General features: G+C 45.7%; 1 protein-coding gene across 1 annotated transcript; it reads right to left on the bottom strand.

Moving 5' to 3' along the window:
• Positions 1–13,894, bottom strand: GET4 (guided entry of tail-anchored proteins factor 4). The gene is made up of 9 exons (XM_015820924.1): positions 13,740–13,894; positions 8,471–8,549; positions 7,404–7,485; positions 6,114–6,263; positions 5,293–5,431; positions 3,937–4,077; positions 3,755–3,830; positions 2,167–2,239; positions 1–1,002 (listed from the first exon to the last, which is right to left on the bottom strand). The coding sequence occupies exons 1-9, from the start codon at positions 13,892–13,894 to the stop codon at positions 911–913; spliced, it is 987 nt and encodes a 328-aa protein (XP_015676410.1). The 3' UTR covers positions 1–910.
• Positions 13,895–14,647: the final 753 nt, after the last annotated feature.

The following is a 14,647-nucleotide window of genomic DNA, read 5'->3' as shown; positions in this document are numbered from 1 at the left end:
TTCTTCGTCAGCCAAAAGGGAGCGGTTTTGGGGGCAGGATTGCAGATTGCTGGAGGTTCAGACTAACCATCTTTCTAGGAAAAATAACAGGATTTTAGCCGTAGTTCATACATCCTTAAGAGTGCCGTTCTCCTTTGATGTGGGAGTTAAATATTATTTTTTTTAGACAGGTTAACTTGCCTGAAATCCTGCTCAGCCTGTTCCTTGCTATAATTACTCAAATGTATCGTCGTTTTTTCCCCCCCTTACGATGGATATGAATTTGGTGTAGTCCTTGCTTGGGTTTTTTTCAATGAGTAGCAAATTTTTCTTTGGCTCGTCGGAAAATTCATTATTGTTGTTGTTGGTTTTTTTGGCACCAGGTCTATAGGACGCCTTCTTGAGCAGCTTCAGTTCCTGAATTCTCAGGAACGACTCCGCCCCATTTCCCCCCTCCCCTTTGAACAATCATGTCCTTAATCGGCGAATTGGCTGAAATAAAATGGTAGCCTTGGGAAAAAAATTGTGTGTGTGTGTGTATAAAGCAACCAATGTGTGTTTTTTTTTTCGTGGGCCTGGGAGAGGAGGAGGGAAATACTGCTCAGAAAACCATAGAGAAGGCGCCTTTTTATCGATCTGCTGCCGGCGTTAAGAAAAGTCCACTAATGACCGCCACAAAATCAGTTTCTGCTGGCTACCCCAGCCAGCGCATTGGTTTTTACATAAATAATATAGACCAAAACATTATGAATATCTCAGGAACCTTCTTCTTTTAAACATAACAGAGGGGGGCCCTTGAACCTGTGGAGGAACGACGGCAGGATTCGTCCCCAATGTCTTTTTTTTTTCTTTTTTCTTTTTGTCGTCGTCGTCGTCGGAGGTTTCGGGTGAGCACGTGGTCGGGTTCCGAGGGATTTGGGGGGGGGAGGTCTCAGTCCAGCTCAATGGGGCTGCTGTCTGCCTGCGGCTCTTCTTCCGTTTCCTCTTCTTCTCCGGCTACCATGAGGCTGTTTAAAAGATTGCCTAAGATGCAATCACAGGACAAGGAAGGAATCCAAACGCGTTAGGGATGCTCGTTTTGGGATGTCGCAAAAGTGCTTTTTTCCCCCCCTCAACTTGTTTTTCCTTTGAAGACGTTTCGCTTCTCATCCAAGAAGCTTCTTCGGCTCTGGCTGGAGGATGGGGGAATGGAAGGATTTATACTCCTTGCAGACAGCCGGTCGTTTGCATCCTTTTGGAGAGTCGTTGAGGCCACTTGGAAGTTTACCTGTGTCTTAGGATCACATTTGCACCACTCAGGTGACCCTGAGGACACAGGTAAACCTCCAAGTGGCCTCAAGGACTCTCTAAAAGAAGGCAAACGACCTGTAAAGAATATAAATCCTTCTATTCCCCACCATCCAGTCGGAGCTGGGGACGTCTGCTCTAAACAACCTCAGAGCGAGGGGAGACCTGGATCTCAAGGGGAACCTCCTTCCAAAGGGCAGGAAACTGACATGGAGAAGATGATCAGGGAACTGGAGGCTAAAACATACAAGGAACGGTTGTTGGAATTGGGTATGTCTAGTTTAATGAAGAGAAGGACGAGGGGGGACAGGATAGCAGTCTTCCAATATCTCAGGGGCTGCCCCAAAGAAGAGGGAGTCAAGCTATTCTCCAAAGTGCCTGAAGGCAGGACAAGAAGCAACGGATGGAAACTAATCAAGGAGAGAAGCAACCTGGAACTAAGGAGAAACAGTGAAAACAATTAACCAGTGGAACAACCTGCCTCCAGAAGCAGTGAATGCTCCAACACTGGAAGTTTTTAAGAAGAGACTGGACAGCCATTTGTCTGAAATGGTATAGGGTTTCCTGCCTGAGCAGGGGGTTGGACTAGATGATCTCTAAGGTCCCTTCCAACTTTATTATTATTATTATTATTATTATTATTATTATTATTATTATTATTATTATTATTATCATGATGATGATGATGATGCCCTTCAGGGGTCCTGACATGACACTGTGTCATCAAAAGGAACCCAGAGGGTACCAACCATCCAGGAAGAGGTATTTAAGCTCACACAAAAGACTTGCATTTGGAAACCCCCCCCCCCCCCATGTCAATAAGAAGCCATTAGCTAAAAACAGGATGATGCCCCCCCCCACTGGAGACAACAAGGTCCCATCCTGCATCTTCAAACTCACCTAATAATCCTCCGTAGGATGACGTTTGTTTTGGGGGGACACCGAAGAAGAGCTGTCCTATCCTGTCTAGGTACTGAAGAAAACAACAGGGGGGGAAAAGAAACGTTACTTGTGGCTCGTCTTAGGCACCCTGCCCTAAGCCAGACACAATACTCGGTCGAATGGAAGCGAAGATATGTGTCCCTGGATAGTGTTGCAGGATCCAATCTGGGTCAATCGCTGGGACCAGAGATTTACCCTTCCGAGCTTTGAGACTTGTGCTGGAGCCCATCCCCAGGAAACTTCTCCCGACTGGAATACGCGCTTCGGGCCGTTCTGCGAGTTGTGTTTATCGGGTGCCTTCCGATTGGCTGATTGGTGTGTTGATGGCTGGCGATTGGCTGTCGTTTCCTTGGGCTGCCAAGCCCTCGGCTCCTAAGTATTTGATAGGCTGGTGGTAATTCAGCACTCCTGCTGACGGACAAGGGGCCCGTTTCCCAGGCTTCCATCATTTCCCTGGCTGTTTTTGCGCCTGCTCGTCCAACAATCTTAATAACTACAAAACTGAATGTGTGTTCATTGTTCATTGCAATGGGAGTACAAAGCACGTATGTCGGTAGAAATTCCCTGAAGATGGGCTCCAGCGTGAATCCAAAAGCTCGGAAGAGTAAGTCTGCGACCAACCCAAATTTGATCTCGCACAATGTTCCGTCTACGGCATAAAACTATCTATTTGTAATTAATGTTTGCTGGGACGCTGACCACTTTTCAGGATCAGTGCTGCTCTGGGATCTCAAGGAACGGGTCCTTTGTAAATGCAGGACTGACTTTAGAGGTGGGACTGCTGGGATGGGAATGGCAATCTGGATTCGCTTTTCAGAGTCCAAAACAAAGCTGGGGGCACACAAAGCTTCACTAGCTTGTCCTGGTCAGATGCTGAAAAAGAAAGCAGATTCCCGAGGGGTGGTTTCAGAGATACATCCAAGTCACTGTGCAGAAGAGGGGCTGTTTCTCAGGGATGAGGCCCAGCCTCTAAATTACTCCCTGGTGGATGGGCTACGTAACACCTTGCCTCCCACCTCTTCAAGACTTTCAAACAGTTTATCTCAGGAATACTAAAAGAGATGGGGGTCCTTGGTGCTCTCCGAGCTTGGCTGTTTTCTTGCAGACATTTCATTACCCAATTAGATAACACCATCAGTGCTAGAAAGGAGTGGGGTTGGTGGAGAGGAGGAGGAGGATTGTGGGATCCTTGGTGTGCTCTAAGTTTTCTTGCAGATGTTCCATTAATAAACTAGATAACATCAGTGCTAGAAAAGAGTGGAGTTAAACTCCACTCCCTTCTAGCACTGATGATGTTACCTAGTAGGGTAAAACAAATCAAATATTCTATCAGCAGTACTAAGAGATTCCCAGAGTTTATTAAGATCTTGTTTTTAAACAGGTCTGCAAGTTAATTCTCTCTTTTCAACCCGTGTCGCCATTTTGAGTGCCTCTTGTGTAACTAGCTAGGAGTCGCACCATCCGATGAAAATACGGGTAGGGAAATTTAAAAAAAAAAAAGGGGGGGGGATGTGAACAATAAACAATCCTGCTTGGGATAACTTACTTCGTTATACATAGGATCCCGTTTCAGCGAAGGCTGATATTGTTCGCACAATACTGTAAATACGGTCAGCTTTCCTCTAAAAAGAGAAGAGACAGCCAACACACACACACACGTTTCATGTGAAACTGGAAGGGTATTAAAAAAAAGGAAGTCCGTGTTCGGCAGCTTTGTGAAAGTCTTACCCGTCAACGGCCAGCAGCAGAAACCAGATAAAGTTAAGCAAGGGCTGTACAAAGGGCGGCCCGCTTTCTATGGAAGGGTGCTTCTCTGTGTACGTCGTAAAAACCACCAGGGCGCTAGTTTTGTTTTTCAAGCAGAGGAATCTAAAACGGGAAACGACAAACTGTTAAGTATCTGTGGAGATTTTCAACCATCCAGGTCACTGTGGTCTCAAAGGTGCTTTTTCAAAAAGGCAAGTGGGGAGGAGGAGGAAGAAGAGGAGGAGGATTGGGGGGGGGGGTCTTTGGTGCTCTCTGAGCTTGGTTGTTTTGTACTAAGCATTTCATGACCCAGCTAGGTAACGTCATCAGTGCTAGAAGAGAGTGGGGTTTATGGAGAGGAAGAGGAGGAGGATGATGATGATTGGGGGGTCTTTGGTGCTCTCTGAGCTTGGTTGTTTTGTACTAAGCATTTCATGACCCAGCTAGGTAACGTCATCAGTGCTAGAAGAGAGTGGGGTTTATGGAGAGGAAGAGGAGGAGGATGATGATGATGATTGGGGGGTCTTTGGTGCTCTCTGAGCTTGGTTGTTTTGTACTAAGCATTTCATGACCCAGCTAGGTAATATCATCAGTGCTAGAAGGGAGTGGGGTTTGTGGAGAGGAGCAGGAGGAGTAGGAGTAGGAGTAGGAGGATTCAACTCCCAGAATTCCGCAGACAGCCATGCTTTAAAGGTTAATGCTAAAAGTTCAGTGCTTACTCTGGAATCGGAGTAAGTAGCTAGACCTATTTCTACCTATGGCTGTACCAGGAAAAGTAGCTTTCAACATCTCTTCACACGATTGCCATCAATTCTTCCCATGGAACAATTATCTCACGGAAGGGAAAAAATAACCCAAATATACTTTTCAGTGGCATTTATCAAAAAAAGAGAGCCATAATTCTAATGTATAAAACTTTGAGCATGTAGGCAAAAACTAGAGGATGTTTTTTAACTAGAGGGAGAAACCTGAGGTCTACTTGATAACCTTGATTCATTATTTTGAAATCTTCTAGGTTAAATCAGCAAACGGAAACAAAGGACTAAGTCCATACTAAGAGGCAAACCTGTAAGCTGAAGGGAACACCTATTGTCAATCAATCAATCAATCATTATAAATAATATTAACATTATTGAGATTATTGATACTATTATTGTCCTGTTGCTTTGCATGCACACTGAATGCATGTGCCAGAGACAAATTCCTGGTGTGCTGAATCACACTTGTCCAAATAAAGTTCAACTCAACTCAACCCAACCCAACCCATCTTTATTCGGTCATAGCAGATAAAACACAAAAGCTTTGGCTGAGAAATCCAATGCAGAAGGGAAGACCTACTGTAACACAGCTTGAGCCACAAACATGTCCACTTCACTGCGATATCCCTTGGCTGAGGAATATTCTACCAACATATTTGCGCAGCCTTCCCCGTCTGTAGAGTGCAGGAAGTGATAGCGAGATTCACAATAGTTCTGCTCTAGAAGAAAAGTGACATGAAAAAAAGGTCAGCTTGGCATGGGTGCTTCTTCAGCAGAACGATCAAAGCAACGTCTGGATGGGTTCACGCCTTGCCCTTAGTCAAACTGGCTTCCCGCGCTGGGTGAGGGCAGCCATTGGGGTTTGTAAATTACGGCTTCTTGGCTCGGCGTGACGTGCGATTCCCAGCCACTCCTGGTTTATGGGACAAGCCAAAGTCAAATTACAGCTGAGGTCCCTACTTTGGTGAGCCGTTTTACTTTGGAAAAATACAGCAAGAAATCTGAATGAGGTTAATATAAGTTAAGTATGCCCTAGAAAATGTAACTTTATGTTTTAATTTTGGGGTTCCTGTAAGTATAAAGGATGCTTCTTTTGACTTAGGGCTAGCAAAGCCTTAAGTCATAGATGGTTGAAGCTGTCTCCCCATCTTCTTCTACAGTAGTGTTTTTCAGCAATGTTAAGATGCATGCACCTCAAATTCCCAAACTCCCCAGCCAGCATATCCTCAGAAGAAAAATTTAAGATGTATGGACCTCAGCTCCTCAAAACTGATCTTAGAAGCAGCATCCTGGGGGCAGGGTAGATGTTCCCTAACCAAAGACCCATTGATGTGTGCAACTCTTAAGGGAATAAAAACCAGGCACCCTGGAAGAAATAGCAGCTCAGCTCAGGATTCCCACCTTTCCATAACGTGATAGCCAACAACTGGTGTAGTTTTGGATGTCCCAGCTTCCCCGATCCACCGCTGGACCACTTCAGTGCTCTGGACACAAAAGCTACTCTTTCGGGTGAGTTTTGATCCATCAGACTGAACAATTTTGCCAGGTTTTCTAGAGGCAAATCCAAGAAGCAATGCTTAAGACAACTAGGCCTTAAAAAACAGATAAAAGCTTTAAAGATGTAGCAGCCCTTCCGCCCCCAATTCTCACAGATGCTTGGCTTGAAGGTTCTTGAAAATATATATATATTTTAAAGACAAGAGACACTGAACGGATCTCTCTGCTGCAAAATCAGGAGCCATTCCCTTTCCTAACAAGGGATGGAAGGAAAAGATTCTTTAAGCAAAGACTTAACCTGGACATTCTGAAGCTCTGGGAGGGAACACCTCCCTTAATTCAGAAGATGTGGGGCTACCAAGGGGTATTCAGGCTGCAGAGAACTCCAGATTAGATGCCTTATGGGTGATGCTTTTTCTCATTTTCGTTCACGAGTTCCTTGAGATATAAGCAGTTGAGGGAGGAGGGGAAGGAAGAAAGAAATGAGAGGGGTTCCAGATGGATTCAGAATATCTTGATTAACTTCAGGCTTACTGAATCAGACTGTCCCACAAGCCAGGGATAAAATGGTTTGACTTAGGGATTGAGAGCTTTAGCAAGTAGACAGGTTGAAGAAGTGGTTGGCTCTCAAAATGGCAGAGAGGTCAACTACTCTGCAGGCCTCACGGCTTCTGCTTGCGTTGAAGAAAGGATAAGACTAGACATCGTGCTCCACCTAGTAACAATTCTGGAACCCCTGGAGATATTTCCTCAGAACTGTGGGCAAGTCATGAAAAGCAGCCGACCATCTCTTTCTCAGAACTTCTAGCCATGATAGCTATGGAGGTGGTGAGAACTAACAGGGAGAAAGTAGTGAAAGGACGATTCACTGTCATGGCTAGTTTGGGACCTTTTAGAAAAATGTTTCTCAACCCTAGAAGCTTTAAGACGGGTGGACTTCAACTCTCAGAATGATGACCAAAGAATTCTGGGAGTTGAAGTCCACTCATCTTACATTTGCCAAGATTAGGAAACAACCTTTTTAGAGGAACCTGCCCCAACCGCTGTTAGGTTAAAATAGGCCTAATCTTCAGAAGACAATTTCAGAAGACAGGCCAACCACAGTAAAATGGAACTGGAAGGTAGGATGGTGTTTTAACGTGTCACAAGTCTCCGGAGTGGAACAATAAAGGGAAAACTGGACAAAACACTCACCTAGTAGCTCATCGGTCACTTTTGCATCTGATTTCTCCAAGGACTCCAGAACAAGCATGGAGAGATCAGCAGCGCTGTTTTGCTAAAACAAAATAGAAAACAAACCGAGTTGAAGCATTTGAACGAATTCATAGGTATCGGGGGGGGGGGGGGGGAATGAAAGCTGGTGAGGCCGGGAGGAAAATTTTTCTGGTTTGTAAATTAAATATTGCTTGCATTAGAGCGAAGGGCCACAGGACAGGATATAAGGGCCACTTAAAGAGGGCAGAACTGGGACTTCTGAGGGTTGCAGAAGGGAATATGGGAAGAGGAGGGGGGGAAGCAGAAGAGCACCAGAGAAACTAGGTTTATAGAAGGGATGTTTCAGTGCATGCGAAAGAGCAGCCAAAGGGAGAAAGGGAATGTGTGAACCAGCCTTGTATGCAGGTGCCCACTTAGACACACTCATGGGGAAGCAACGGCTCCAAGAAGGCCAGACTTTCCGTCAAAAGTTTATTTTTGAGGCATCTGGGCCCCAGAAAGTGACCATATGGCCTCCCCAAGGCTGGAGGTACCTGCTACACACTTTAGTTCACAGGTAGGTGGGGAGAATCTGAGCAGCTTTGCCAGGCCTGTTTGGGGGCTCAATGCATTTGGTGCTCTCCGAGTTGGATATTGGATAGGTTTCATTACCCAAAGTAGGTAACATCAGAGTGCTAGAAGGGAGTGGGGGAGGAGGAGGAGGAGGAAAATATAAATAGACAGCAAACCCCACTCCTTACTAGCACTGATGATATTACCTAGTTGGGTAATGAAATGTCTGCAAGAAAAACCACCAAGCTCAGAGAGCACCAAGGACAAATATTCTCCCTTATTGGTCAATGCATTATCTGAAAATAATTCTGGAGCAGGCCAGTAAGGCTGCCTGTTTTCCAATTTCAAAGGGTTCCTGAGAGAGATGGCACACCCTGGAAAGAAGTATCTTGCACCCCGCTTGCAAACTGGAGATGAGGCTCTCCTTCCCACCCCAACTTCTCCATGCTGATTATTTGTAGAACCATCTGCACACCGTGTTAAATCGGTCTTACCTGATTATGACTGAAAAAGAGCACGGCACCTGAATACATAAGCTCTCTGGCTTCCGCGTGTTTGCCCTGGGACATGTACCTGTAAATAAAAAAACTTTTTTAAAAAAAAATAATAATAATACAACAACAATAGGAAGAATGAAAGGTAACCAGAATACACCAAGAAGGGACAAGGTTTGAGAGGCTTGGGAACATCAGACAGAGTCCACTTCAGAAATCAGAGCTTTGCAGAAGAGAGTTTTGTACAAGATCTGTGAGATTGGCATGAGGATGCATATTTACCTCTTAATAGTACTAGCACTTAGACTTATATACCACTTCACACTGCTTTACAGTCCTCTCTAAATGGTTTACAAAGTCAGCCTACTGCCTCCCAAAAATCTGGGTCCTCATTTTGATCACATGATCATGGGGATGCTGTAATGGTTATAATGGTCCTAGGTCACTTTTTTCATTGCCGTTGTAACTTTAAATGGTCACTAAATAAATAGTTAAGTCGAGGACTACCTGTATTACTTAAATATTTTAACAGTCTATTTCCAGACCTCTAGAATAAGGGAGAAATATAGAAAGGCGATCTTCCAAGGAATAGGATTTAGAATCCCACCTGCAAAACTGAGCAAGAAGAGTACTGCAGTTCTTTCACAAAAGCAGAGAAAAATCTAATTGTGTCCATTGTACTTACTAACAAGAAGCAACCCTGATGGAGCCAGCTTTAATCCTTATATATTTTGCTTCCCAACAGATTCCTTTTGCTCATTCTCAGTCCAACAAAGAATCAGGGAGCTATGTGTTAACAGGCAACGTGTCGGTGCCACAAAAACCAAGCAGGGAAGATTATTGAAAGATTATGAGATTATTGTCACTATTTCAGTCATCCCCGCTATTATTTCCAAAATAAAGACAGACAGCTGTAATTTTTCAGAGGGAGAATTCACTTTCGCTACTTCCTTAATTCCCGTCTTCCCATCTTTCTTACGCGCCAATGCCTCAGCTTTAGAGTTGTGTGTAGAACAAAATTGTTTGAACAACATCCCGTGACACCAATCTCAGCCAGGAAATGGCATTTTGCCTGTTCCAATTAGTTACAAGGTACAGAATTTCACAAATGCATTTCTCGTATTCCATTTAAAGGTCGCTCAATTCCCCTCTCTTGGCACAGAATGTGCGCAGCGCATACCATTACAACTCAGATCACAGGTTAATTATAATCTTGACTGTTAAGCATTTAAACAGTGAATAATTCAGTGCTGCTCTGGGAGATTGAGACAGCTAAGGACAGCAAGCTGGTATTTTTTTTGGTCTCAAAGCAGGAGCAAATGATAGGTGGTTTCCGTCTTTCCAGAGCACTGTTTTATGGAAGCTACGTAGGATTAATGAAAAAGAGGGGGAAAAAAGCTGCAGAATAGCTGTCTCCATGCTAGGCTGGAAATACATGCTCCAGAACTTCCAATGGACAAATATGGTGACCTTCTTAGAGTCGTAACATTATCAAGAAAACACAACATTAGGGAAAGGCAGCTGAAAAGTAATTTTGAACTATAGTTCCTATATTTATGGCTGTAATCCCCAAGAACATTAGACTCCTAAATCTTGCTTAGAAAAAAAAACACATGTAGCCAGAGAGAAGAAAACTGACTTCTGCTGTTGTCCTTTAACACATCATAGACACTATTACACAAGAAAAGCCAGTGCTGTCCCAATTCAAAAGCGTGTTAGACTGGCCACAATGAGGCCTACTAAGTATTTTACTGCCAGCACGGATTCAAAATAATTTCGGAAGTTCAACAAAAGAGAAACTGGTATCTCAATAAGAGGACCCTGAGAAGCCAACTTTTCCACCCATCAATAGTCAAGAATGATTTTGGTCTCTTTTTTTTCTTCGGACCATAAAAAAAACTGCCTTTTCAGTCAGACCACCGGGTAAATAACTATACCCCTCTGGACTCTGGTAAAATCCAAAAAAATCAACATTTTAGCTTCTGGTTTGGAAAATTTACTTCCAGAAACCGCTGACCCATCTCCAGAACAGTATGATTTGGAGGTGAGATAGATATATCCCTACTATATTTTCACTAAATTAACTGTCAAACTTTTGGCCCTGCTTCTGATTCCTAACAAGTTTTCTTCTATTTGGTGTGACGGGTACAATGAGTTTTGGGTCCTTAATCCATTTTCCAGCATGCCAACCCATCAATTTAAAATCTCACAATGTCCCTTCTTCCACAACTCTATACCTCTCCATAATGAATGCAAAATGTGTCTAATCTTTAAATTATACATGGTTTTAATCTTATGTGAATGACAAGAAAAGGGGCATGCAGACAGAACTATATGGAGAGCCAGGGAGCATTCTTCCAGATTCATCAAAGATCCAACCATAAGCGTTTTTATGACCACTTAGGCTAATCTGTATAATTGACGGCTGTGAAGACTTTCAATAGCACAAACCTTGTTCTAATTAGGTGCCTCGTTTTGTTGTTTACTGTGTTTGCATATCATATGTTGACAGCTGTCCCAAGAGAAGGACAGTTCAGCATTTCACCTAAACAGTTTGGAAAGATGCTAAATCTATCTGATAGCAACACTATGATCCCAATTCAGAATTAAATAAGGCTGCTTTCAAAGAGACTTACCTCCAAATAAAGACTAACAGATTTATTGTGGCATGAATTTTGAGAAGCTGGAGTCCACTTTGTCAGATGCCTCTGATGAAGTGAGATCCAACCTACAAAAAGCCTACAGAACAGTAGATTTCTTAGCCTTTTAAATCACTTTAATCTTTCCCTTTTCAAGTATCACTAAGACAGCCGCTTTCAACTTAGCACTCTCCAAATATGTTGCCCAATTGTAGGAATAGTCAGCCAATAATACCACAGACTGGAAATCTGGAATATTGTAATTTCAACACCACAGAACACAACCAGTTTCGAGGGGATTGCATACACTGCAACTATCACTGGGCTGAAAAAGATATAAAATTAGCAAAATAAATCTTGCTTGATCACATCAAAAAATTTTTTGTCTAAAGTGAACAGCAGCTAAATAGGATTTTCATTCGATTCCCCCAAAATCTATTTCTTAGGGGCCCGGCCCGCTTTCTGAAAAAAGAAGTCAATCTTTTTCAAAACCGCTTAGATTGTCATTAGATGCTGTATTATTTTTTGGCATATTCATCACATCTAGGGTGAAACAATGTTACTACTTTGACAGATTCTTTATCTAATACCATCCACAACCATTTGGTGACTTGAAAGATAGCACTGCAGCATGGAAATTTCTAGAACAGCAGGCAAGCCAATCTCTTAAAAAGAAAGGAACACCTCAAAAGTTGCAGTTGGGAGCATTATTGATCTTATTTTATACGTGCTGAAGCTTTGCACAGATGTTGTGCTTTGCTGTTCTTTTTCAAAGTCTCTTACTCTTCATTCTCCTGGGTTTTCAGGCAAAAATATATAATTATAAACTGAGGGCGATCGTTCAACAAAGCAGGCTGTAGTGCACACAATAATTTTCTGATGTTATAAAATTTGGCAATTTTAAAGATGCTATAAAATCCCCTTTCGCTTTTGTATATATCCACCCATCTAGAATGGAACGTGTGCCATCTCTGAGCTCTGCACAGAAATGTCACAAACAAACCTCTTAAATTATCTTTTAGCCCTACTTTCACGAATAAAGATATACATTTTTATTGCAGCTGATTTAATCACAGCAAGGGAGTGGGAGGGTGGGGGCTATTTTCAGGATTGCTGCTCTTTAACATGGAGGGCTGTTTAAACATCCAGTTTAACAGTTCCTGACAAGCCTATTTCTGTACATTCCAGATTAGCTTAACCCCTTTCAATCCTCACTACCTTTGATCTGGCTATGCAACCACTACTCAGAGGTTTTTTGTGTTCAGGCCTGGAGCATCATCTGCCCCAGGCGTAATGGTCAACAGAAGCATCTTTGAAATTGTAACCTAAAACAAGAGAGAGCGGACTAGATTACGCAGAGTTGCTTTGGACAGTGAGGTGGGTGACATACGAATAGATAAAATAACAAGTAAATCTGACGAGCAGGAGAATGAATGCTTCAACCACAGCTGTATTGGATGTCTAGAACAATGGTTCTCAACCTGTGGGTCAGGACCCCATTTGGGGTCGATCGACCAATTCATGGGGGTCGCCATGCAAGGCTGTCCGCCATTTTTCCCCCTTTTCCGGCGGGTGCCTTACCTCCCTTGGGCTGGGCCAGCTGGTGGTCAGCCTGCTCCGTCTCTGCCGCTTGCCAGCTACGCCTCGGCCGGCGCAGGGGGCGGAACCATGCATGCGCGGCGCTCCCGGGCAGGGAAAGTCCTCGACTTATGACCGGTTGGGTAGTCCTCAACTTATGACCGGCTTAGTCCTTGACTTACGACCGGTTTAGTCCTCGACTTACGACTGGTTGGGGTCACGGCATTAAAAAGGTTGAGAACCACTGGTCTAGAATATAGCATAACTAACTGGTCAGGTTTATCCAAGGGAAGAACCGACTTATGTTCACCCAAAGTGAACAGCTGGATTCCTCCTTGGGTTCAGACCGCCAGCAACCAGCCTAACATCATTTGTGAATCTCCCCTTAAACTCACCAATCTGTTCCCCCTAAAGGATATACACATGCATCAGTCCTGTATCCATGTGGCCTCTCTGTATGAGATCTAGAACAGACCGTCTCATCTCATGGCAAGCCCCTGAACCCCAAAAACATCACCCCCCCCTCTTTGTAGAAAAGGAAAGCCCCCCCCCAAGCTTCCCCCAAAGCCCCCCAATGATGTACAATTGGGTTTGCACTAGAGAGCATGTCAGTTTGTAGAATAAGCTTCCATGTCTGAGCCCAGATGTCCCTTCAGGGCACTTGAGCTTCTTTAGGATGGGTGGACTTCAAGTCCCAGAATCCCCTGGGGAGTTGAAGTCCACCCATCGCGCTGCGCCAACAACGCTTCCCCCCCCCATTCCTACGCGCGGGGGTCCCTATTGCCCCTCCCTACCCGATATGAAGCATAGCCAAGCGCGGCCATGGGAGGGGAGAATGGGCTGGGGAGTCCTTCCTTCCCCCCCCAGTACCTTCCCCCCCCCGCCTTGGCCAGACCGGCGTGCCCGCTCCCCCGCCTCCTCCCCCTCGACCAATGGGGCTTCGAGGGGCCCGGGAAGGACAAGCGACGCAGCCAATCGCGTGCGGCCGCCGCTCGGGTGCGCCAATGGAAGCGTCTGGAAGGAGGAGGAGGAGGGCTGCCCTCCCTACGCACCTGAAGAACAGAGTCCGGTACATCTGGTGCGCCTCGTAGTAGTCTCCCTTCTCCACGCTGGCGCGGAGTTTCCCCTCGACGCGCTGGACGCCTCCCCGGTTGCGGCCGCTGCCGCCGCCGCCGCCGCCCTTCAGGGCCTCCTGCTCCGCCGCCATGACTGCGGGGCGGGGAGAAACGCCGAGGCGACCCTGGCCGGAGCTACCTCACGCGACGTAACGCACGCACGGCGGCTTCCGGCGCCGCCCACTTAACAATGGGGCGACGGCGGCCGGCGAGGGACCGAGGCGTGTGGCGTGCCGCTCTCACCGGAGGGGGGGGGCGAGTGACGTCGCGGTCATGTGACCTCCACCTGCGGGCGAGCCGCGCGGAGGCGGTCCCTGCTGGCGTCTCCTAGGCGACGCCGCCAAGGATGCAGTTTCCTCTGGACCAGAGCATCCTTCGGGCCAGGCGCGCAGGTTGCCGCCTCTGCAAGCCGACCCAGCTGAATGGGGCTTGTTTTTTCTTTCAGCACCTGAGCTGCTCAACCTGTTGGGGTTTGAGGGATGCTTGGGGAAGGCCGACTTCTTCTGGAACAAGGGTTGAAGGTGGAAAAGAGGACAAGCCCCCCCCCCCATCTTTTCAGGTCCCACCGATGGGGTCCTCCCAAGTTCCGCCTGGCTTTAGGGAAGAGGGCGCTGCAAGGGCTCCCGCCCACGTGGCGTTCCAGCCCCAGCCAGTCTGGGCTTTCCAAGCGAGGCTCTGCCTGTGGGAGTTGCCTGGCCGAGCCAGTTTAACCACACTGAATCATGGAGACGAGACCTGCTTACTGTGGTTGTTGAAAGCAAACCTAGGGATGGAAGCAGGCAGCCAGCCAAGGTTTATTGAAACTCTGGAGGTCCCAGTAAGACCGGTTCCAGTCTTAACTAGTT

This window comes from Protobothrops mucrosquamatus, unplaced genomic scaffold, assembly GCF_001527695.2.
Source record: "Protobothrops mucrosquamatus isolate PMUCROS unplaced genomic scaffold, P.Mucros_1.0 scaffold1217, whole genome shotgun sequence".
Lineage (NCBI taxonomy): Eukaryota > Metazoa > Chordata > Lepidosauria > Squamata > Viperidae > Protobothrops > Protobothrops mucrosquamatus.
This window is presented reverse-complemented; position numbering and strand designations above follow the sequence as displayed.

Excerpts from the sequence above, each read along its gene's own strand:
- GET4 (XM_015820924.1), bottom strand. The coding sequence starts at position 13,894 with ATGGCGGCGGAGCAGGAGGCCCTGAAGGGCGGCGGCGGCGGCGGCAGC. Across the intron at positions 8,550-13,739 it reads TACCGGACTCTGTTCTTCAG|GTACATGTCCCAGGGCAAAC; the intron begins GTGCGTAGGGAG and ends TTTTATTTACAG. Across the intron at positions 6,264-7,403 it reads AGTGACCGATGAGCTACTAG|AAAACCTGGCAAAATTGTTC; the intron begins GTGAGTGTTTTG and ends ATTTGCCTCTAG.